Below are 24614 nucleotides of genomic sequence, written 5' to 3'. Positions count from 1 at the left end.
GTGGGCTGTGTGCTGCGGGTTGTGTGCTGTGTGCTGCGGGTTGTGGGCTGTGTGCTGTGGGTTGTGGGCTGTGTGCTGCGGGTTGTGGGCTGTGTGCTGCGGGTTGTGGGCTGTGTGCTGTGGGTTGTGGGCTGTGTGCTGCAGGCTGTGGGCTGTGGGTTGTGGGCTGCGGGTTGTGCTTGGCCATGGAGACAGAAAGACATATGCTACCCAGCCCTATTGCCCTGGGCTGTGGGCCCTGTGTGCCCTGCACCCAGCCATGGGCCCTGTGTGCAGCCCTGTACCCAGCGCTGTGTGTATAACCAGCCCTGTGGGCTGTATACCCAGCTGTGGGTTGTGGCTGTGTGCTGTGGGTTGTGGGCTGGGCCCTACACCCAGCCCTTAACCAGCCCTGGGTTGTGCCCTGTGCCCTGCTGCCCAGTTGTGGGCTGTGTGCTGCCCTGGGCCCTGTAACCAGCCCTATGCTGCAGGTTGTGGGCTGCCCTGTGCTGCGGGTTGTGGGCCTGTGTGCAGGTTGTGGGCTGCGGGCCCTTGCCCTGGGCTGTGTGCTGCGGGTTGCCCTGGGCTGTGTGCTTGTGGGCCCTATAACCAGCCCTATTCCCAGCCCTGCCCTATAACCAGCCCTTGTGGGCCCTATAACCAGGTTGTGGGCCCTGTAACCAGTATACCCAGGTTGCCCTGGGCTATAACCAGCCCTGTGGGCCCTATACCCAGCCCTATAACCAGCCCCCCACCCCTGTAACCAGCCCTGACCCAGCCCTTAACCAGCTATACCCAGCCCTATAACCAGCCCCATAACCAGCCCTATACGGGTTGTGGGTTGTGGGCTGTGTGCTGCAGGTTGTGGGCTGTGCCCCATACCCAGTTGTGGGTTGCCCTGTGCCCTGTCCAGCCCTGTGGGCTGTGTGCCAGGTTGTATTCCCAGCCCTGCCCAGCCCTGTGGGTTGTGGGCTGACCAGCCCTTACCCAGGGTTGTGGGCTGTGCTGCCCAGCCCTGTGGGCCCTGTGCCCTAACCCCAGCCCTTGTAACCCCAGCCCTATACCCAGCCCTGTCCTATACCCAGTTGTCCCAGGCTGTGCCCTGTAACCAGCCCTTACCCAGCCCTGGGTATGTCCCAGGGCTGTGGCCCTCTACCCAGCCCTGTGGCCCTTAACCAGCTGTGCCCTTGTGGGTTGCCCTGTGTGCTGTGGGTTGCCCTGGGCTACCCAGCCCTATAACCAGCCCTGTGGCCCTTGTGGGCCCTATACCCAGCCCTGCGGCCCTTGTGGGCCCTGCCCTATAACCAGTGCTGTGGGTTACCCAGCCCTGGGCTGTGTGCCCTGCCCAGCCCTGAGGGTATACCCAGCCCTGCACCCAGTTGCCCTGGGCTGTGCCCATCCCCAGCCCTGTGGGTTGTGGGCTGTGTGCTGTGGGTTGTGGCCCTTGTGGGCTGCCCTGTGCCCTAACACCCAGGTTGTGGGCTGTGCCCTGCTGTGGGTTGCCCTGGGCTGTGTGCTGTGGGTATGCTGTGTGCTGCGGGTTGTGGGCCCTGTGTGCCCTTGTGGGCCCTATGCCCTGTGGCCCTTGTGGGCCCTGTAACCAGCCCTAACACCCAGCCCTGTGGGCCCTTGCCCTATAACCAGCCCTGCCCTGGGGCCCTGTGCCCTATACCCAGTTGTGGGCAGCCCTGTGCCCTGCCAGGTTGTGGGCTGCCCTGTGCCCTAACACCCAGTTGTGGGCTGTAACCAGCCCTGCGGGTTGTACCCAGCCCTGCGGGTTGCCCTGGGCTGTGGGCCCTATAACCAGGTTGTGGGCTGTGTGCTGCGGGTTGTGGGCCCTGTGCCCTGCCCTGCACCCAGTTGTAACCAGCTATAACCAGTATGCCCTATAACCAGCCCTGTGGGCAGCCCTGTCCCCAGCCCTGTGGGCCCTGTGTGCTGCCAGTTGTGGGCTGTGCCCTGTTAACCAGCCCTGGGCTGCGGGTTGTGGGCTGTAACCAGCCCTGCCAGTTGTGGGCCCTGTGTGCCCTGCGGGTTGTGGGCTGTGTGCTGCGGGTTGTGGGCTGTGTAACCAGCCCTGACGGGTTGTGGGCTGTGTGCTGCGGGTTGTGGGCCCTTGCCCTGTGCCCTGATCCAGGTTGTGGGCTGCCCTTGTGCCCTGTGTGCTGCGGGTTGTGCCCTGTGGGCTTATACCCAGTGATCCAGCCCTGCGGGTTGTGGGCAGCCCTGTGCTGCGGGTTGTGGGCTGTACCCAGCCCTGGGTTGTGGGCTGACCAGCCCTGTACCCAGCCCTATGGCTGTGTGCCCTTGCCCTATACCCAGCTTGTGCTGTTGCTGGGTTGTGGGCTGCCCTGTGCTGTCCTTGTGGGCTGTGTGCTGCCTATTGTGGGCTGTAACCAGCCCTGCCCTGGGGCCCTTGTGGCTGCGGCCCTCTACCCAGCTGTATAACTGCCCTTGTGGGCTAACACCCAGCCCTTGTGGGTTGTGGGTTGTGGGCTGTGTGCTGCGGGCCCTTGTGGGCCCTATGTGGGCTGCCCAGTTGCCCTGCTGTGTGCCCGGGTTGTACCCAGCCCTATACTGCCCTATACCCAGCCCCTATACCCAGCCCTGTAACCAGCCCTATACCCAGCCCTATACCCAGCCCTATTGTGGCCCTACACCCAGCCCTATACCCAGCCCTACACCCAGCCCTGTGGGCCCATGCCCTATACCCAGCCCTATATCCAGCCCTGTGGCCCTGTAACCAGCCCTGTCCCCAGCCCTATACCCAGCCCTATAACCAGCCCTAACACCCAGCCCTATGTGGGCCCTATACCCAGCCCTATGTGCCCTATCCCCAGCCCTATAACCAGCCCTTGCCCTGGGCCCTGCCCTATAACCAGCCCTGCCCCAGCCCTATACCCAGCCCTATGGGCCCTATGCCCTATACCCAGCCCTATAACCAGCCCTATACCCAGCCCTTGTACCCCAGCCCTATACCCCAGCCCTATAACCAGCCCTATACCCAGCCCTAACACCCAGCCCTAACACCCAGCCCTATAACCAGCCCTGCCCTAACACCCAGCCCTAAACCCAGCCCTATAACCAGCCCTATACCCAGCCCTATAACCAGCCCTATAACCAGCCCTATAACCAGCCCTATAACCAGCCCTATAACCAGCCCTAGCCCTAACACCCAGCCCTATAACCAGCCCTATAACCAGCCCTATACCCAGCCCTATACCCAGCCCTATACCCAGCCCTATAACCCAGCCCTATAACCAGCCCTATAACCAGCCCTATAACCAGCCCTATAACCAGCCCTATAACCAGCCCTATAACCAGCCCTAACACCCAGCCCTAACACCCAGCCCTAACACCCAGCCCTATAACCAGCCCTATAACCAGCCCTATACCCAGCCCTATACCCAGCCCTATACCCAGCCCTATAACCAGCCCTAACACCCAGCCCTATAACCAGCCCTATAACCAGCCCTATAACCAGCCCTATACCCAGCCCTATACCCAGCCCTATACCCAGCCCTATACCCAGCCCTATAACCAGCCCTAACACCCAGCCCTATAACCAGCCCTATAACCAGCCCTATACCCAGCCCTATAACCAGCCCTATAACCAGCCCTATCCCCAGCCCTATACCCAGCCCTATAACCAGCCCTATAACCAGCCCTATAACCAGCCCTATACCCAGCCCTATACCCAGCCCTATAACCAGCCCTATACCCAGCCCTATACCCAGCCCTATACCCAGCCCTATAACCAGCCCTAGCCCTATACCCAGCCCTATACCCAGCCCTATAACCAGCCCTATAACCAGCCCTATACCCAGCCCTATACCCAGCCCTATAACCAGCCCTATAACCCCCTGACCCAGCCCTATAACCAGCCCTATACCCAGCCCTATAACCAGCCCTATAACCAGCCCTATACCCAGCCCTATACCCAGCCCTATAAGCCCTAGCCAGCCCTATACCCAGCCCTATACCCAGCCCCATACCCAGCCCTATACCCAGCCCTATACCCAGCCCTATAGCCCTATACCCAGCCCTATAACCAGCCCTATACCCAGCCCTATAACCAGCCCTATAACCAGCCCTATACCCAGCCCTAAGACCAGCCCTATACCCAGCCCTATAACCAGCCCTATACCCAGCCCTATACCCAGCCCTATAACCAGCCCTATCCCCATAACCAGCCCTATCCCCAGCCATAACCCCAGCCCTATACCCAGCCCTATAACCAGCCCTATAACCAGCCCTATAACCAGCCCTATAACCAGCCCTATAACCAGCCCTATACCCAGCCCTATACACCAGCCCTATTCCCAGCCCTATACCCAGCCCTATAACCAGCCCTCTACCCAGCCCTATAACCAGCCCTATAACCAGCCCTATAGCCCTATACCCAGCCCTATAACCAGCAGCCCTATAACCAGCCCTATAACCAGCCTAACACCCAGCCCTATAACCAGCCCTATACCCAGCCCTATACCCATAACCAGCCCTAACACCCAGCCCTATATACCCCAGCCCTATACCCAGCCCTATACCCAGCCCTATAACCAGCCCTATACCCAGCCCTATACCCAGCCCTATACCCAGCCCTAACCCAGCCCTATAACCAGCCCTATACCCAGCCCTAGCCCTATAACCAGCCCTATAATATCCAGCCCTATCCCCAGCCCTATAACCAGCCCTATCCCCAGCCCTATAAGCCCTAGCCCTATAACCCAGCCCTATACCCAGCCCTATCCCCAGCCCTATAACCAGCCCTATCCCCAACCAGCCCTATACCCAGCCCTATACCCAGCCCTATAACCAGCCCTATACACCCAGCCCTATAACCAGCCCTATAACCCAGCCCTATAACCAGCCCTATACCCAGCCCTATACCCAGCCCTATAACCAGCCCTATACCCAGCCCTATACCCCAGCCCTATACCCAGCCCTATAACCAGCCCTATACCCAGCCCTATACACCCAGCCCTATACCAGCCCTATAACCAGCCCTATAACCAGCCCTAACACCCAGCCCTAACACCCAGCCCTAAGCCCAGCCCTATACCCCTAGCCCTATAACCCAGCCCTAACCAGCCCTAAACCAGCCCTATAACCAGCCCTATCCCAGCCCTATAACCAGCCCTATAACCAGCCCTATACCCAGCCCTATACCCAGCCCAGCCCTATAACCAGCCCTATAACCAGCCCTATACCCAGCCCTATACCCAGCCCTATAACCAGCCCTATACCCAGCCCTATAACCAGCCCTAACACCCAGCCCTATAACCAGCCCTAGCCAGCCCTATACCCAGCCCTATAACCAGCCCTATAACCAGCCCTATCCCCAGCCCTATACCCAGCCCTATACCCAGCCCTATAACCAGCCCTATAACCAGCCCTATCCCCAGCCCTATAACCAGCCCTATAACCAGCCCTATAACCAGCCCTATACCCAGCCCTATACCCAGCCCTATAACCAGCCCTATACCCAGCCCTATAACCAGCCCTATACCGCCCTATACCCAGCCCTACACCCAGCCCTATACCCAGCCCTATCCCAGCCCTATAACCAGCCCTATAACCAGCCCTATAACCAGCCCTATACCCAGCCCTATACCCAGCCCTATAACCAGCCCTATACCCAGCCCTATACCCAGCCCTATAACCCCAGCCCTATACCCAGCCCTATAACCAGCCCTATAACCAGCCCTATACCCAGCCCTATACCCCAGCCCTATAACCAGCCCTATAACCAGCCCTATAAGCCCTATACCCAGCCCTATAACCAGCCCTATAACCAGCCCTATAACCAGCCCTATACCCAGCCCTATAACCAGCCCCCAGCCCTATAACCAGCCCTGACCCAGCCCTATAACCAGCCCTATACCCAGCCCTATAACCAGCCCCATAACCAGCCCTATACCCAGCCCTATACCCAGCCCTATAACCAGCCCTATACCCAGCCCTATACCCAGCCCCATACCCAGCCCTATACCCAGCCCTATACCCAGCCCTGATCCAGCCCTATACCCAGCCCTATACCCAGCCCTATAACCAGCCCTATACCAGCCCTATTCCCAGCCCTATACCCAGCCCTATACCCAGCCCTATAACCAGCCCTATACCCAGCCCTATACCCAGCCCTAGCCCTATACCCAGCCCTATACCCAGCCCTATAACCCAGCCCTATCCCCAGCCCTATACCCAGCCCTATAACCAGCCCTATACCCAGCCCTATTCCCAGCCCTATTCCCAGCCCTATAACCAGCCCTATAACCAGCCCTATACCCAGCCCTATACCAGCCCTAGCCCTATACCCAGCCCTATAACCAGCCCTATACCCAGCCCTATAACCAGCCCTATAACCAGCCCTAACACCCAGCCCTATACCCAGCCCTAGCCCTATACCCAGCCCTATAACCAGCCCTATAACCAGCCCTATACCCAGCCCTATAACCAGCCCTATACCCCAGCCCTATACCCAGCCCTATAACCAGCCCTAACACCCAGCCCTATACCCAGCCCTATACCCCAGCCCTATACCCAGCCCTATACCCAGCCCTATAACCAGCCCTATACCCAGCCCTATACCCAGCCCTATACCCAGCCCTATCCCCAGCCCTATACCCAGCCCTATACCCAGCCCTATAACCAGCCCTATCCCCAGCCCTATACCCAGCCCTATAACCAGCCCTAACACCCAGCCCTATACCCAGCCCTATCCCCAGCCCTATACCCAGCCCTATCCCCAGCCCTATACCCAGCCCTATACCCAGCCCTATAACCAGCCCTAACACCCAGCCCTATAACCAGCCCTAACCCCAGCCCTATACCCAGCCCTATAACCAGCCCTATACCCAGCCCTATACCCAGCCCTATAACCAGCCCTATACCCAGCCCTATACCCCAGCCCTATACCCCAGCCCTATAACCAGCCCTATACCCAGCCCTAACACCCAGCCCTAACACCCAGCCCTATAACCAGCCCTATAACCAGCCCTAACACCCAGCCCTAACACCCAGCCCTATAACCAGCCCTATACCCAGCCCTATAACCAGCCCTATAACCAGCCCTATAACCAGCCCTATAACCAGCCCTATAACCAGCCCTAACACCCAGCCCTAACACCCAGCCCTATAACCAGCCCTATAACCAGCCCTATACCCAGCCCTATACCCAGCCCTATACCCAGCCCTATAACCAGCCCTATAACCAGCCCTATAACCAGCCCTATAACCCCAGCCCTATAACCAGCCCTATAACCAGCCCTATACCCAGCCCTAACACCCAGCCCTATACCCAGCCCTATAACCAGCCCTATAACCAGCCCTATACCCAGCCCTAGCCCTATACCCAGCCCTATAACCAGCCCTAACACCCAGCCCTATAACCAGCCCTATAACCAGCCCTATAACCAGCCCTATACCCAGCCCTATACCCAGCCCTAACCCAGCCCTATACCCAGCCCTATAACCAGCCCTAACACCCAGCCCTATAACCAGCCCTATAACCAGCCCTATACCAGCCCTATAACCAGCCCTATAACCAGCCCTAACACCCAGCCCTATAACCAGCCCTATAACCAGCCCTATACCCAGCCCTATAGCCCTATAACCAGCCCTATACCCACCAGCCCTATACCCAGCCCTATAACCAGCCCTATAACCAGCCCTATACCCAGCCCTATACCCACCCTATAACCAGCCCCAGCCCTATAACCAGCCCTATAACCAGCCCTATAACCAGCCCTATACCCAGCCCTATAACCCCCCATAACCAGCCCTATAACCAGCCCTATAAGCCCTGCCCTATAACCAGCCCTATAACCAGCCCTATAACCAGCCCTATACCCAGCCCTATACCCAGCCCTATACCCAGCCCTATAACCAGCCCTATAACCAGCCCTATTCCCAGCCCTACCAGCCCTATACCCAGCCCTATAACCAGCCCTATACCCAGCCCTATAACCAGCCCTATACCCAGCCCTATAACCAGCCCTATACACCAGCCCTATACCCAGCCCTATAACCAGCCCTATCCCCAGCCCCCCAGCCCTATACCCAGCCCTATAACCAGCCCTATTCACCCAGCCCTATAACCAGCCCTATAACCAGCCCTATAAGCCCTAGCCCTATCCCAGCCCTAGCCCTATAACCAGCCCTACCCAGCCCTATAACCAGCCCTATAACCAGCCCTATAACCAGCCCTATAACCAGCCCTATCCCCAGCCCTATAACCAGCCCTATAGCCCTATAACCAGCCCTATACCAGCCCTATCCCCAGCCCTATAACCAGCCCTATAACCAGCCCTATCCCCAGCCCTATACCCAGCCCTATACCCCAGCCCTAACCAGCCCTATAACCAGCCCTATACCCAGCCCTATACCCAGCCCTACACCCAGCCCTATACCCAGCCCCAGCCCTATCCCCAGCCCATCCCCAGCCCTATACCCAGCCCTATAAGCCCTATCCCCAGCCCTATAACCAGCCCTATCCCCAGCCCTATACCCAGCCCTATAACCAGCCCTATAACCAGCCCTATAACCAGCCCTATCCCCAGCCCTATCCCCAGCCCTATACCCAGCCCTATACCAGCCCTATACCCAGCCCTATAACCAGCCCTAACCCTATAACCAGCCCTATACCCCAGCCCAGCCCTATACCCAGCCCTATACCCAGCCCTATAACCAGCCCTATACCCAGCCCTATACCCCAGCCCTATACCCAGCCCTATAACCAGCCCTATACCCAGCCCTAACACCCAGCCCTATACCCAGCCCTATAACCAGCCCTATAACCAGCCCTAACACCCAGCCCTAACACCCAGCCCTATAACCAGCCCTATACCCAGCCCTATAACCAGCCCTATAACCAGCCCTATAACCAGCCCTATAACCAGCCCTAGCCCTAACACCCAGCCCTAACACCCAGCCCTATAACCAGCCCTATAACCAGCCCTATACCCAGCCCTATACCCAGCCCTATACCCAGCCCTATAACCAGCCCTATAACCAGCCCTATAACCAGCCCTATAACCCAGCCCTATACCCAGCCCCCAGCCCTATACCCAGCCCTATCCCCAGCCCTATAACCAGCCCTATAACCAGCCCTATACCCAGCCCTATAACCAGCCCTATAACCAGCCCTATCCCCCCTAGCCCTATAACCCCCTAGCCCTATAACCAGCCCTATACCCAGCCCTATACCCAGCCCTATAACCAGCCCTATAACCAGCCCTAGCCCTATACCCAGCCCTATACCCAGCCCTATAACCAGCCCTATACCCAGCCCTATCCCAGCCCTATACCCAGCCCTATACCCAGCCCTATACCCAGCCCTATACCCAGCCCTATCCAGCCCTATAACCAGCCCTATAACCCCCTAGCCCTATACCCAGCCCTATACCCAGCCCTATAACCCCCTATACCCAGCCCTATACCCAGCCCTATACCAGCCCTATACCCATAACCAGCCCTATACCCAGCCCTATCCCCAGCCCTATAACCAGCCCTATAACCAGCCCTATACCCAGCCCTATACCCAGCCCTATAACCAGCCCTATACCCCAGCCCTATACCCAGCCCTATACCCAGCCCTATAACCAGCCCTATACCCAGCCCTATACCCAGCCCTATCCCCAGCCCTATCCCCAGCCCTATACCCAGCCCTATAACCAGCCCTATCCCCAGCCCTATACCCAGCCCTATACCCAGCCCTATCCCCAGCCCTATACCCAGCCCTATCCCCAGCCCTATACCCAGCCCTATACCCAGATATGTGGGATGTGATATTAGAGGAAACAAAACAACTAAATGAAGAGTTATAACTCATGTATAAATCACTAGTCACAACAAACAGACAAGGGCTTCTGTGGTCCATTCTGATAACAGCAAGGCTCCATTCTGATGATCTACCCTTCTCCCAAAGCGTGCACTTGTACACTCCCCCTCTGGTGTTGGGAATATGTTTGGAGTGTAGGAGTGCACACTAATGGAGAAGGGTTAGGCGATGGGAACACACGGACAACTCACCTTTTCTTGTCGGGGATCAAGGCACACTCAGAGATGTTGGACAGATGTCCTCTCTCAAACACCAACAGCACGGCGCCACTCTCCGTGTCCTTCAGAAGCAGACATACAATGTGTGGCCCTAATGGCACCCTATTCCCTACAGAGTGCACTACTCTTGACCAGAGCCCTATAGGCCTTGGTCAGAAGTAGTGCACTATATTGGGAATATGTGTGCTATTTAGGCCACGGACATATCATATAGTTCAGGTTCATACCGATAGGCTTTGGTCAGAAGTAGTGCACTATATAGGGATTAGTGGTCAGAAGTAGTGCACTATATAGGGAATACGGGTGCTATTTAGGCCATATCATATAGTTCAGGTTCATACCTATAGGCCTTGGTCAGAAGTAGTGCACTATATAGGGAATACGGGTGCTATTTAGGCCACAGACATATCATATAGTTCAGGTTCATAACTATGGGCCAGACAATACAGCCAGGAGTGGAACACGATCCCAATAAACACTGAGATGGATTAGGTTTGTGACATCACACAGACAGGAAATAACAGACACACAGACAGGAAATAGACAGACACACAGACAGGAAATAACAGACAGGAAATAGACAGACACACAGACAGGAAATAGACAGACACACAGACAGGAAATAGACAGACACATCGACAGGAAATAGACAGACACACAGACAGGAAATAGACACACAGACAGGAAATAACAGACAAACCGACAAGAAATAACAGACAGGAAATAGACAGAAACACAGACAGGAAATAGACAGACACACCGGCAGGAAATAGACAGACACACAGACAGGAAATAGACACACAGACAGGAAATAACAGACACACAGACAGGAAATAGACACACAGACAGGACATAGACACACAGACAGGAAATAAACAGACAAACAGACAGGAAATAGACACACAGACAGGAAATAGACAGACACACAGACAGGAAATAACAGACAAACAGACAGGAAATAGACAGACACACAGACAGGAAATAGACACACAGACAGAAATAACAGACAAATAACAGACATAACAGACAGGAAATAGACAGACAGGAAATAGACAGACACACAGACAGGAAATAGACACACAGACAGGAAATAGACACACAGACAGGAAATAAACAGACAAACAGACAGGAAATAGACAGACACACAGACAGGAAATAGACAGACACACAGACAGGAAATAACAGACAAACAGACAGGAAATAGACAGACACACACACAGGAAATAGACACACAGACAGGAAATAGACAGACACACAGACAGGAAATAGACAGACACACAGACAGGAAATAGACACAAACAGACAGGAAATAACAGACAAACAGACAGGAAATAGACAGACACACAGACAGGAAATAACAGACAAACAGACAGGAAATAGACAGACACACAGACAGGAAATAGACACACAGACAGGAAATACACACACAGACAGGAAATAGACACACAGACAGGAAATAAACAGACAAACAGACAGGAAATAGACAGACACACAGACAGGAAATAGACAGACAAACAGACAGGAAATAACAGACAAACAGACAGGAAATAGACAGACACAGACAGGAAATAGACAGACACACAGACAGGAAATAGACAGACACACAGACAGGAAATAGACAGACAAACAGACAGAAATAGACAGACACAGACAGAAATAGACAGACAGGAAATAACAGACAAACAGACAGGAAATAGACAGACACACAGACAGGAAATAGACACACAGACAGGAAATAACAGACCTTGTAACTGCCTTGAGATGTTTACGTCTGTATTAATTAACACACCGACTCCCAAATGGATACATATTCCCTGCACACCAAAAGTAGTGCACTATATAGTGGTCATAGTGGTGCACTATATAGGGAATAGTGGTCATAAGTAGTAGGGGAATAGTGGTCATAAGTAGTGCACTATATAGGGAATAGTGGTCATAAGTAGTGCACTATATAGGGAATAGTGGTCATAAGTAGTGCACTATATAGGGAATAGTAGTGGTCATAAGTAGTGCACTATATAGGGAATAGTGGTCATAAGTAGTGCACTATATAGGGAATAGTGGTCATAAGTAGTGCACTATATAGGGAATAGTGGTCATAAGTAGTGCACTATATAGGGAATAGTGGTCATAAGTAGTGCACTATATAGGGAATAGTGGTCATAAGTAGTGCACTATATAGGGAATAGTGGTCATAAGTAGTGCACTATATAGGGAATAGTGGTCATAAGTAGTGCACTATATAGGGAATAGTGGTCATAAGTAGTGCACCATATAGGGAATAGTGGTCATAAGTAGTGCACTATATAGGGAATAGTGGTCATAAGTAGTGCACCATATAGTGTTCAGGGACCATAGTGTGGTCATAAGTAGTGCACCATATAGGGAATAGTGGTCATAAGTAGTGCACTATATAGGGAATAGTGGTCATAAGTAGTGCACTATATAGGGAATAGTGGTCATAAGTAGTGCACTATATAGGGAATAGTGGTCATAACTATATAGTAGTGGTCATAAGTAGTGCACTATATAGGAATAGTGGTCATAAGTAGTGCACTATATAGGGAATAGTGGTCATAAGTAGTGCACTATATAGGGAATAGTGGTCATAAGTAGTGCACTATATAGGGAATAGTGGTCATAAGTAGTGCACTATATAGGGAATAGTGGTCATAAGTAGTGCACTATATAGGAATAGTGGTCATAAGTAGTGCACTATATAGGGAATAGTGGTCATAAGTAGTGCACTATATAGGGAATAGTGGTCATAAGTAGTGCACTATATAGGGAATAGTGGTCATAAGTAGTGTAGTGGTCATAAGTAGTGCACTATATAGGGAATAGTGGTCATAAGTAGTGCACTATATAGGGAATAGTGGTCATAAGGGAATAGTAAGTAGTGCACTATATAGGGAATAGTGGTCATAAGTAGTGCACTATATAGGGAATAGTGGTCATAAGTAGTGCACTATATAGGGAATAGTGGTCATAAGTAGTGCACTATATAGGGAATAGTGGTCATAGGTAGTGCACTATATAGAGAATAGTGGTCATAAGTAGTGCACTATATAGGGAATAGTGGTCATAAGTAGTGCACTATATAGGGAATAGTGGTCATAAGTAGTACACTATATAGGGAATAGTGGTCATAAGTAGTACACTATATAGGGAATAGTGGTCATAAGTAGTGCACTATATAGGGAATAGTGGTCATAAGTAGTGCACCATATAGGGAATAGTGGTCATAAGTAGTGCACCATATAGGGAATAGTGGTCATAAGTAGTGCACTATATAGGGAATAGTGGTCAGAAGTAGTGCACTATATAGGGAATAGTGAATAGTGTTCCATTTGGGAAGCAGTCCTAGTGTTTGGTGGACTTGTGTTTGGTGGACCTACCCACAGAGCGGCCGTCTTGTCCTGGGAACTGGTCAGGACTTTGGTGTCGTCAAAGCAGAAGTGGCAGCCGGTGACAGCATCTGTGTGACCCCTCAGCACCTTGATGGGAATCTGAAGAGGCACAGAGAATCAAGCCCCATTTCACATCTCCATTACACCATGATGGGGGTCTGAAGAGGCACGGAGAATCAAGCCCCATTTCACATCTCCATTACACCATGATGGGGGTCTGAAGAGGCACGGAGAATCAAGCCCCATTTCACATCTCCATTACACCATGATGGGGGTCTGAAGAGGCACGGAGAATCAAGCCCTGTCTAACATCTCCATTACACCATGATGGGGGTCTGAAGAGGCACGGGGAATCAAGCCCTGTCTAACATCTCCATTACACCATGATGGGGGTCTGAAGAGGCACGGAGAATCAAGCCCCATTTCACATCTCTGACTGATATTAGCATTTTTCACGCATCATGTCCAAATCATCTGAAACTATCTAAAAATGTATTGTCAAAGCACAACAAAGTCACTTATATATGTTTTGAACACGACTAAAGCATCGCAGTAATGATAATGTTAATAATCATAATTTAAGACAAATAGCCGAGGTCTGTTCTTTCTGTTCTAAAACGACACCTTAATTAATGACCCATCTGTTGAGATGTCTTGGTCATAATTGCTATGCTTGGCCACCAGCCAGATGTAGCGCAGGAGGGCTTTTCACGCAGGAGTTTCCTAGCCTGGGCCCAGATCTGTTTGTGCTCTTGCCAACTCATTGTCAAGCGAAGCATGTTTGTCATGAGTGGTAAAGGAGCTGGGCATGATACCACAAACAGACTGACACTCAAGTGTTTCCATGTTTAAAGGAAACTGTTTTCAGTTAAAAGCTTGGTGTCTAGTAGGCTAAGTTGCCATCACTCATCCATGTTATTGTCAGTGTTATGACACAGGTGCAACACAATTAATTATGTATAGCTATGTGGATAGCTGTTAGCTTGGACGTGCTAACGTTAACTATTAGCTGACCAATCACTCATTGACGTTTTAAAAAACAGTTTACAGGGAAGTAGCTATAAACATGAAGGCTATTCAACTCATCCCCTCTCTACCCAGCTAGCTACCTGCTACCTGGGCAGCTAGCTACCTGCTACCTGGGCAGCTAGCTAGCTGCTACCTGAAACCTGGGCAGCTAGCTAGCTGATACCTGGGCAGATAGCTAACTGATACCTGGGCAGCTAGCTACCTGCTACCTGGGCAGCTAGCTACCTGCTACCTGAAACATGGGCAGCTAGCTAGCTGATCCCTGGGCAGATAGCTAACTGATCCCTGGGCAGCTAGCTAACTGATCCCTGGGCAGCTAGCTAACTGATACCTGGGCAGCTAGCTACCTGCTACCTGGGCAGCTAGCTACCTGCTACCTGAAACCTGGGCAGCTAGCTACCTGCTACCTGGGCAGCTAGCTACCTGCTACCTGATACCTGGGCAGCTAGCTAGCTGATACCTGGGCAGATAGCTAACTGATCCCTGGGCAGCTAGCTACCTGCTACCTGGGCAGCTAGCTAGCTGATACCTGGGCAGATAGCTAACTGATCCCTGGGCAGCTAGCTAACTGATACCTGGGCAGCTAGCTAACTGATCCCTGGTCAGCTAGCTACCTGGGCAGCTAGCTGATACCTGGTCAGCTAGCTAGCTGATACCTGGGCAGCTAGCTAACTGATACCTGGTCAGCTAGCTACCTGTTACCTGGTCAGCTAGCTAACTGATACCTGGGCAGCTAGCTACCTGCTACCTGAAACCTGGGCAGCTAGCTAGCTGATACCTGGGCAGCTAGCTACCTGCTACCTGAAACCTGGGCAGCTAGCTAGCTGATACCTGGGCAGATAGCTAACTGATCCCTGGGCAGCTAGCTAAGTGTTACCTGGGCAGCTAGCTACCTGCTACCTGAAACCTGGGCAGCTAGCTAGCTGATACCTGGGCAGATAGCTAACTGATCCCTGGGCAGATAGCTAACTGATCCCTGGGCAGCTAACTGATACCTGGGCAGCTAGCTAACTGATACCTGTGCAGCTAGCTAACTGATACCTGGGCAGCTAGCTAACTGATACACCTGTACATAGCCCACCTATAATTTAGCCCAAACAACTAGCTCTTTCCATACTGTATTTAATTTATTTATTTATTTTGCTCCTTTGCACCCCATTATTTATGATACCTGGGCAGCTAGCTAGCTGATACCTGGGCAGCTAGCTAACTGACACCTGGGCAGCTAGCTGACTGACACCTGGGCAGCTAGCTAGCTGATACCTGGGGAGCTAGCTAGCTGATACCTGGGCAGCTAACTGATACCTGATACCTGGGCAGCTAACTGATACCTGGGCAGCTAGCTAACTGATACCTGGGCAGCTAGCTAGCTGATACCTGGGCAGCTAACTGATACCTGGGCAGCTAGCTAACTGATACCTGTGCAGCTAGCTAACTGATACCTGGGCAGCTAGCTAACTGATACACCTGTACATAGCCCACCTATAATTTAGCCCAAACAACTACCTCTTTCCCTACTGTATTTAATTAATTAATTTATTTTGCTCCTTTGCACCCCATTATTTTTATTTCTACGTTGCACATTCTTCCATTGCAAATCTACCATTCCAGTGTTTTACTTGCTATATTTTATTTACTTTGCCACCATGGCCTTTTTTTTGCCTTTACCTCCCTTCTCACCTCATTTGCTCACATTGTATATAGACTTATTTTTCTACTGTATTGTTGACTGTATGTTTGTTTTACTCCATGTGTAACTCTGTGTCGTTGTATCTGTCGAACTGCTTTGCTTTATCTTGGCCAGGTCGCAATTGTAAATGAGAACTTGTTCTCAACTTGCCTACCTGGTTAAATAAAGGTGAAATAAAAAATAAAATAAAAATACCTGGGCTAGCTCCTGATGTTCCCACACCGAGGCTCTTCTCTTCTCCACATCCGTCTCCTCTTTCCCTTCATCAATGGTCTCATCAAGTGACAAAGGGTCGATATTTCTCCAAGTCATTTTGTCCAGGAAACGAAATGTATTTCTCTACGTTAGGTATTTCATTGTTTTGTTGTAAAAGTATCTAGCTACTGTAGCTAACAGGTCAGTCGGAGTAGCCAATGTTGTCCAAAGTTTGCGTTCCCATAGCGACGGCCAGGCATCAGGAGCACTGAGTTCGGTGTGACTGAGATGGATAACAATCTGAAATGTGCAGACTACACACACGGACAGAGATTTTTTTTAATGTAATGACATTTTTTTGTAAATATATACATACATATACAACAGTATTACTTTCTTCCGTCACCCTAGCCCCTACCCGGGCTCGAACCAGGGACCCTCTGCACACATCAACAACTGAAACCCACGAAGCATCGTTACCCATCACAACCACTTCAGGTCTCAGAGCGAGTACACGTAACCAATTGAAACGATATTAGCGCGCACCACCGCTAACTAGCTAGCCATTTCACATCGGTTACACATACATACAGTTGAAAGTCGGAAGTTTACATACTCTTAGGTTGGAAACATTAAAACTCGTTTTTCAACCACTCCACACATTTCTTGTTAACAAACTATAGTTTTGGCAAGTCGGTTAGGACATCTACTTTGTGCATGACACAAGTAATTTTTCCAACAATTGTATACACACAGATTATGTCACTTATAATTCACTGTATCACAATGCCAGTGGGTCAGAAGTTTACATACACTAAATTGACTGTCTTTAAACAGCTTGGAAAATTCCAGAAAATGATGTCATGGCTTTAAAAGCTTCTGATAGGCTAATTGACATAATTTGATTCAATTGGAGGTGTACCTGTGGATGTATTTCAAGGCCGACCTTAAAACTCAGTGCCTCTTTGTCGACATCATGGGAAAATCAAAAGAAATCAGCCAAGAACTCAGAAAAAAAAACGCCTGAAGGTACCACATTCATATGTACTAACAAAAGTACACAAGTATAAACACCATGGGACCAAGCAGCCGTCATACCACTCAGGAAGGAGACACGTTCTGTCTCCTAGAGATGAACCTACTTTGATGCTAAAAGTGCAAATCAATCCCAGAACAACAGCAAAGGACCTTGTGAAGATGCTGGAGGAAGCAGGTGCAAAAGTATCTATATCCACAGTAAAACGAGTCCTATATCGACATAACCTGAAAGGTCGCTCAGCAAGGAAGAAGTCACTGCTCCAAAACCGCCATGAAAAAGCCAGACTACGGTTTGTAACTGCACATGGGGACAAAGATAGTACTTTTTGGAGAAATGTCCTCTGGTCTGATGAAACAAAAATATAACTGTTTGGCCATAATGACCATCATTATGTTTGGAGGAAAAAGGGGTAGGCTTGCAAGCTGAAGAACACCATCCCAACCGCGAAGCAGGGGGTGGCAGCATCATGTTGTGGCGGTGCTTTGTTGCAGGAAGGACTGCTGTACTTCACAAAATAGATGGCATCATGGGAAAAATAAATTATGTGGATATATTGAAGCAACATCTCAAGACCTCAGTCAGGAAGTTAAAGCTTGGTCGAAAATGGGTCTTCCAAATGGACAATGACCCAAACATACTTCCAAAGTTGTGGCAAAATGGCTTAAGGACAACAAAGTCAAGGTGTTGGAGTGGCCATCACAAAGCCCTGACCTCAATCCTATAGAAGATTTGTGGGCAGAACTGAAAAAGCGTGTGAGAGCAAGGAGGCCTACAAACCTGACTCAGTTACACCAGCTCTGTCAGGAGGAAATGGGCCAAAATTCACCCAACTTATTGTGGGAAGCTTGTGGAAGGCTACCCGAAACATTTGACCCAAGTTAAACTATTTAAAGGCAATGCTACCAAATACTAATGAAGTGTATGTAAACTTCTGACCCACTGGAAATATGCTGAAAGAAATAAAAGCTGAAATAAATCAAGCAAGGAGGCCTACAAACCTGACTCAGTTACACCAGCTCTGTCAGGAGGAAATGGGCCAAAATTCACCCAATTTATTGTGGGAATGTCAGGAATTGTGATAAACTGAGTTTAAATGTATTTGGCTAAGGTGTATGTAAACTTCAACTGTGTGTGTAATCAATCTACACGCAATACCACATTTTGACAAATGTTTTTAGGAATTTTTGCAAATTTATAAAAAAAATTAAAACTGAAATATCACATTTACATAAGTATTCAGACCCTTTATTCAGTACTTTGTTGAAGCCCCTTTAGCAGCGATTACAGACTCCAGTCTTCTTGGGTATGACGCTACAAGCTTGGTACACCTGTATTTGGGGAGTTTCTCCCATTGTTCTCTGCAGATCCTCTCTGTCAGGTTGGATGGGAAGCGTCACGCAGCTGTTTTCAGGTTTCTCCAGAGACGTTTGATTGGGTTCAAGTCCGGGCCACTCAAGGACATTGAGACCTGTCCCAAAACCACTCCTGCGTTGTCTTTGGCTGTGTGCTTAGAGTCGTTCTGTTGGAAAGTGAACCTTCGCCCCAGTCTGAGGTCCCGAGCACTCTGGAGCAGTTTCTCAAGGATCTCTCTGTACTTTGCTCCGTTCATCTTTCCCTAGATGCCGACTCGTCTCCCAGTCCCTGCCGCTGAAAAACCCACAGCATGATGCTGCCACCACCATGCTTCACTGTAGGGATGCTGCCACCACCATGCTTCACCGTAGGGATGGTGCCAGGTTTCCTCCAGAAGTGACGCCTGAGAATCTTGTTTCTCGTGGTCTGAGAGTGGTTTAGGTGCCTTTTGACAAACTCCAAGCGGGCTGTCATTTGCCTTTTACTGAGGAGTGGCTTCCGTCTGGCCACTCTACCATAAAGGCCTGATTGGTGGGGTGCTGCAGAGATGGTTGTCCTTCTGGAAGGTTCTCCCATCTCCACAGAGGATCTCTGGAGCTCTGTCAGAGTGACCATTGGATTTTTGGTCACCTCCCTGACCAAGGCCCTTCTCCCCCGATTGCTCAGTTTGGCCAGGCGGCCAGCTCTAGGAAGAGTCTCGGTGGTTCCAAACTTCTTCCATTTAAGAATGATGGAGACCACTGTGTTCTTGGGGACCTAAAATGCTGCAGAAATGTGTTGGTACCCTTTCCCTGATCTGTGCCTCGACACAATCCTGTCTCGGAGCTCTACGAACAATTCCTTCCACCTCATGGCTTGGTTTTTGGTCTGACATGCACTGTCAACTGTGGGATCTTATATAGCCAGGTGTGTGCCTTTCCAAATCAAATCAAATCAAATCAATTTATATAGCCCTTCGTACATCAGCTGATATCTCAATGCTGTACAGAAACCCAGTCTAAAACCCCAAACAGCAAGCAATGCAGGTGTAGAAGCACGGTGGCTAGGAAAAACTCCCTAGAAAGGCCAAAACCTAAATCATGTCCCATCAATTGAATTTACCACAGGTGGACTCTAATCAAGTTGTAGAAACATCTCAAGGAAGATCAATGGAAACAGGATGCACCTGAGTTCAATTTCAAGTCTCATCGAAAAGGGATAGGGGTATTTATTTTTTATGTTTAATACATTTGCAGAAATTTCTAAAAACCTGTTTTCACTTTGTTATTATGGGTTATTGTGTGTAGATTGATTGAGGGGGTGGGAAAAATAATGTAATAAATTATAGAATAAGGCTGTAACGTAACAAAACGTGGAAAAAGTCAAGGGGTCTGAATACTTTCCGAATGTATATCAACTTTTTTTTTTTTCAGACTATCTGTCATGACAATAATACAGAGACAGATTACAATACCCCCTAATGACATCACAATACCCCCTAATGACATCACAATACCCCCTAATGACATCACAATACCCCCTAATGACATCACAATCACAATATAGATTACAACAACAAGAAATCTCCTTTTTTATTGATTAACAGACGATAGCAACAATTCAAGACCTCTCCACATATCAGCCCGAGACATCGATCAGCAAAAAAAAAAACTCACATCTCATGAGAATTACAATTTAAAATGTAAAGTAAGAACCTCTTTCATCAGCATAACTACAGGGCTATTGGAATTCATACAGAATGGTTCCTGACTCCCGTCTCCAGATATCTGTCCTCATAGAGGACATCCTGTTGTCTGTCGGGTCACAGATTCACTGCAGCTTCTTCCCACGGATGCCCTTCAACCTGGTCAGATGGGAGAGGAAGGATCGATTCATATCATGTATGTAATAACACTGTCATAATACTGTAACATGTTTAAATGACATGGATCAATTGGTTTTGGCCTGGTTCTATCCATTGTTGCCCTTTTTGGCCAGGTCCAAACCATTTCTGGGCTGGTTCTAACTGTTTTGTACTACAATCTGACCTTCTGAGCAGCTCTTCTGTTGAAACGCCTCCCCCCTCCTCTCCGTCCTCCTGGCTGTTCCCGTCACTCCCCTCTGAGCTGCTGTCTGATGACTCCTCCTTCTTACTGCTCTTCTTCTGCTTGCCTTTGTGCTTGTGCCTCTTGTGCTTCTTCTTCTGCTGTTAACAACAACAACAGCGGCAGAGAGGGAGAGTCAAGAGGACATACTGACAGACGGTGAACGGCGTTCCTGGCACTTCCACCAAAAACAAAAAGACCAAACATATTTGGTGCAATGGTTATCCTCTTGAATAACTCACTTTACCAGTCATAGAGCAGCCTGCCAGAGAGAGAGAGACAGAGAGACAGAGACAGACCGAGACCGAGACAGAGACAGACCGAGACAGAGACAGAGACAGAGACAGAGAGAGAGAGAGAGAGAGAGAGACAGAGAGAGAGAGAGAGACAGAGAGAGACAGAGAGAGAGAGAGAGAGAGAGAGACAGAGAGAGCGAGAGAGAGAGAGACAGAGACAGAGACAGAGAGACAGAGAGAGAGAGAGACACAGAGAGACAGAGAGAGACAGAGAGAGAGAGAGAGAGAGAGAGAGAGAGACAGAGAGAGAGAGAGAGACACAGAGAGAGACAGAGAGAGAGAGGACTCTTGAACAGACACCGTAGTCTATTCTCCTGGGTTAAGTTGTTTTCCCCGGCCGTACCTTCTTGTCCTTCTTGTGCTTGCCGTGTTTCTTGGCTTTGTGCTTCTCCTTACACTTCTTCTTGTGTTTGTCGTCCTTAGCAGAGGGAGTCAGGGACGGACAGCCCTCCGCTGCTGAAAAGACCAGCAGAGATGGTGAGACTCCAAATCATCTATATCAACGTCTCAAGATGAGCTGCAACAGACTGGTTCGAACAGCTTTTTGTGAACAACAAGAACTGAATAGATGTTAAGGAATCATAACATCAGTTTAACCGGGATTTGATTGGATCACGTTATTGGTAAGGGACTCACTCAATGTAGAGGAAGGAGGAGGCAGCCGAGGTCCGAACTCCTCCTCTTCCATTTCCTGGTCCCGAGGGGGAGGGGCAGCAGCAGGACCACTGGGCGTTTTGAACACAAAGTCTAAAAAATAAAAAAATAAGTTAAAACCATCAGATATCTCCCATCATTCTCCACTACCCAGAGAGTTAAAACCATCAGAGATCTCCCATCATTCTCCACTACCCAGAGAGTTAAAACCATCAGAGATCTCCCATCATTCTCCACTACCCAGAGAGTTAAAACCATCAGAGATCTCCCATCATTCTCCACTACCCAGAGAGTTAAAACCATCAGAGATCTCCCATCATTCTCCACTACCCAGAGAGTTAAAACCATCAGAGATCTCCCATCATTCTCCACTACCCAGAGAGTTAAAACCATCAGAGATCTCCCATCATTCTCCACTACCCAGAGAGTTAAAACCATCAGAGATCTCCCATCATTCTCCACTACCCAGAGAGTTAAAACCATCAGAGATCTCCCATCATTCTCCACTACCCAGAGAGTTAAAACCATCAGAGATCTCCCATCATTCTCCACTACCCAGAGAGTTAAAACCATCAGAGATCTCCCATCATTCTCCATCATTAAAACCATCAGGCATCACCCATCATTCTCCACTACCCAGAGAGTTAAAACCATCAGAGATCTCCGATCATTCTCCACTACCCATAGAGTTAAAACCATCAGAGACCTCCCATCATTCTCCTCTACCCAGAGAGTTAAAACCATCAGAGATGTCAGATATCTCCCATCATTCTCCACTACCCAGAGAGTTAAAACCATCAGAGATCTCCCATCATTCTCCACTACCCAGAGAGTTAAAACCATCAGAGATCTCCCATCATTCTCCACTACCCAGAGAGTTAAAACCATCAGAGATCTCCCATCATTCTCCACTACCCAGAGAGTTAAAACCATCAGAGACCTCCCATCATTCTCCACTACCCAGAGAGTTAAAACCATCAGAGACCTCCCATCATTCTCCACTACCCAGAGAGTTAAAACCATCAGAGACCTCCCATCATTCTCCACTACCCAGAGAGTTAAAACCATCAGAGGTCTCCCATCATTCTCCACTACCCAGAGAGTTAAAACCATCAGAGATCTCCCATCATTCTCCACTACCCAGAAAGTTAAAACCATCAGAGATCTCCCATCATTCTCCACTACCCAGAGAGTTAAAACCATCAGAGATCTCCCATCATTCTCCACTACCCAGAAAAAACCATCAGAGATCTCCCATCATTCTCCACTACCCAGAGAGTTAAAACCATCAGAGGTCTCCCATCATTCTCCACTACCCAGAGAGTTAAAACCATCAGAGATCTCCCATCATTCTCCACTACCCAGAGAGTTAAAACCATCAGAGATCTCCCATCATTCTCCACTACCCAGAGAGTTAAAACCATCAGAGATCTCCCATCATTCTCCACTACCCAGAGAGTTAAAACCATCAGAGATCTCCCATCATTCTCCACTACCCAGAGAGTTAAAACCATCAGAGATCTCCCATCATTCTCCACTACCCAGAGAGTTAAAACCATCAGAGATCTCCCATCATTCTCCACTACCCAGAGAGTTAAAACCATCAGAGATCCATCAGAGATCTCCCATCATTCTCCACTACCCAGAGAGTTAGAGTTAAAACCATCAGAGAGGTCTCTCCCATCATTCTCCACTACCCAGAGAGTTAAAACCATCAGAGATCTCCCATCATTCTCCACTACCCAGAGAGTTAAAACCATCAGAGATCTCCCATCATTCTCCACTACCCAGAGAGTTAAAACCATCAGAGATCTCCCATCATTCTCCACTACCCAGAGAGTTAAAACCATCAGAGATCTCCCATCATTCTCCACTACCCAGAGAGTTAAAACCATCAGAGATCTCCCATCATTCTCCACTACCCAGAGAGTTAAAACCATCAGAGATCTCCCATCATTCTCCACTACCCAGAGAGTTAAAACCATCAGAGATCTCCCATCATTCTCCACTACCCAGAGAGTTAAAACCATCAGAGGTCTCCCATCATTCTCCACTACCCAGAGAGTTAAAACCATCAGAGATCTCCCATCATTCTCCACTACCCAGAGAGTTAAAACCATCAGAGATCTCCCATCATTCTCCACTACCCAGAGAGTTAAAACCATCAGAGATCTCCCATCATTCTCCACTACCCAGAGAGTTAAAACCATCAGAGATCTCCCATCATTCTCCACTACCCAGAGAGTTAAAACCATCAGAGATCTCCCATCATTCTCCACTACCCAGAGAGTTAAAACCATCAGAGATCTCCCATCATTCTCCACTACCCAGAGAGTTAAAACCATCAGAGATCTCCCATCATTCTCCACTACCCAGAGAGTTAAAACCATCAGAGATCTCCCATCATTCTCCACTACCCAGAGAGTTAAAACCATCAGAGAGGTCAGAGATCTCCCATCATTCTCCACTACCCAGAGAGTTAAAACCATCAGAGATCTCCCATCATTCTCCACTACCCAGAGAGTTAAAACCATCAGAGATCTCCCATCATTCTCCACTACCCAGAGAGTTAAAACCATCAGAGATCTCCCATCATTCTCCACTACCCAGAGAGTTAAAACCATCAGAGATCTCCCATCATTCTCCACTACCCAGAGAGTTAAAACCATCAGAGGTCTCCCATCATTCTCCACTACCCAGAGAGTTAAAACCATCAGAGATCTCCCATCATTCTCCACTACCCAGAGAGTTAAAACCATCAGAGATCTCCCATCATTCTCCACTACCCAGAGAGTTAAAACCATCAGAGATCTCCTATCATTCTCCACT

At 49.7% G+C, this 24614-nt stretch overlaps 2 protein-coding genes across 2 annotated transcripts in view; both read right to left on the bottom strand.

The window, feature by feature from the left end:
• The window catches only part of LOC135565233 (WD repeat-containing protein 88-like), a 46521-nt gene extending 30036 nt beyond the window's left edge, over positions 1 to 16485 (bottom strand). Inside the window, 3 exon segments of the mRNA XM_065011290.1 lie at positions 10009 to 10097; positions 13434 to 13544; positions 16360 to 16485. Coding sequence (XP_064867362.1) covers positions 10009 to 10097; positions 13434 to 13544; positions 16360 to 16476 — 317 coding nt within the window. The 5' untranslated portion in view covers positions 16477 to 16485.
• A 3808-nt stretch (positions 16486 to 20293) lies between these two features.
• Positions 20294 to 24614, bottom strand: part of gpatch1 (G patch domain containing 1) — a 50016-nt gene continuing 45695 nt past the window's right edge. Inside the window, exons 19-22 of the mRNA XM_065011213.1 lie at positions 21768 to 21878; positions 21475 to 21587; positions 20779 to 20936; positions 20294 to 20594 (exon numbers count right to left, since the gene is read on the bottom strand). Coding sequence (XP_064867285.1) covers positions 20561 to 20594; positions 20779 to 20936; positions 21475 to 21587; positions 21768 to 21878 — 416 coding nt within the window. The 3' untranslated portion in view covers positions 20294 to 20560. The remainder of the gene's footprint in view (positions 20595 to 20778; positions 20937 to 21474; positions 21588 to 21767; positions 21879 to 24614) is intronic.

This window comes from Oncorhynchus nerka, linkage group LG27, assembly GCF_034236695.1.
Source record: "Oncorhynchus nerka isolate Pitt River linkage group LG27, Oner_Uvic_2.0, whole genome shotgun sequence".
NCBI classification, from domain to species: Eukaryota; Metazoa; Chordata; class Actinopteri; order Salmoniformes; family Salmonidae; genus Oncorhynchus; species Oncorhynchus nerka.
The sequence above is the reverse complement of the archived record's forward strand: the minus strand, read 5'-3'. Positions and strand labels throughout refer to the sequence as shown.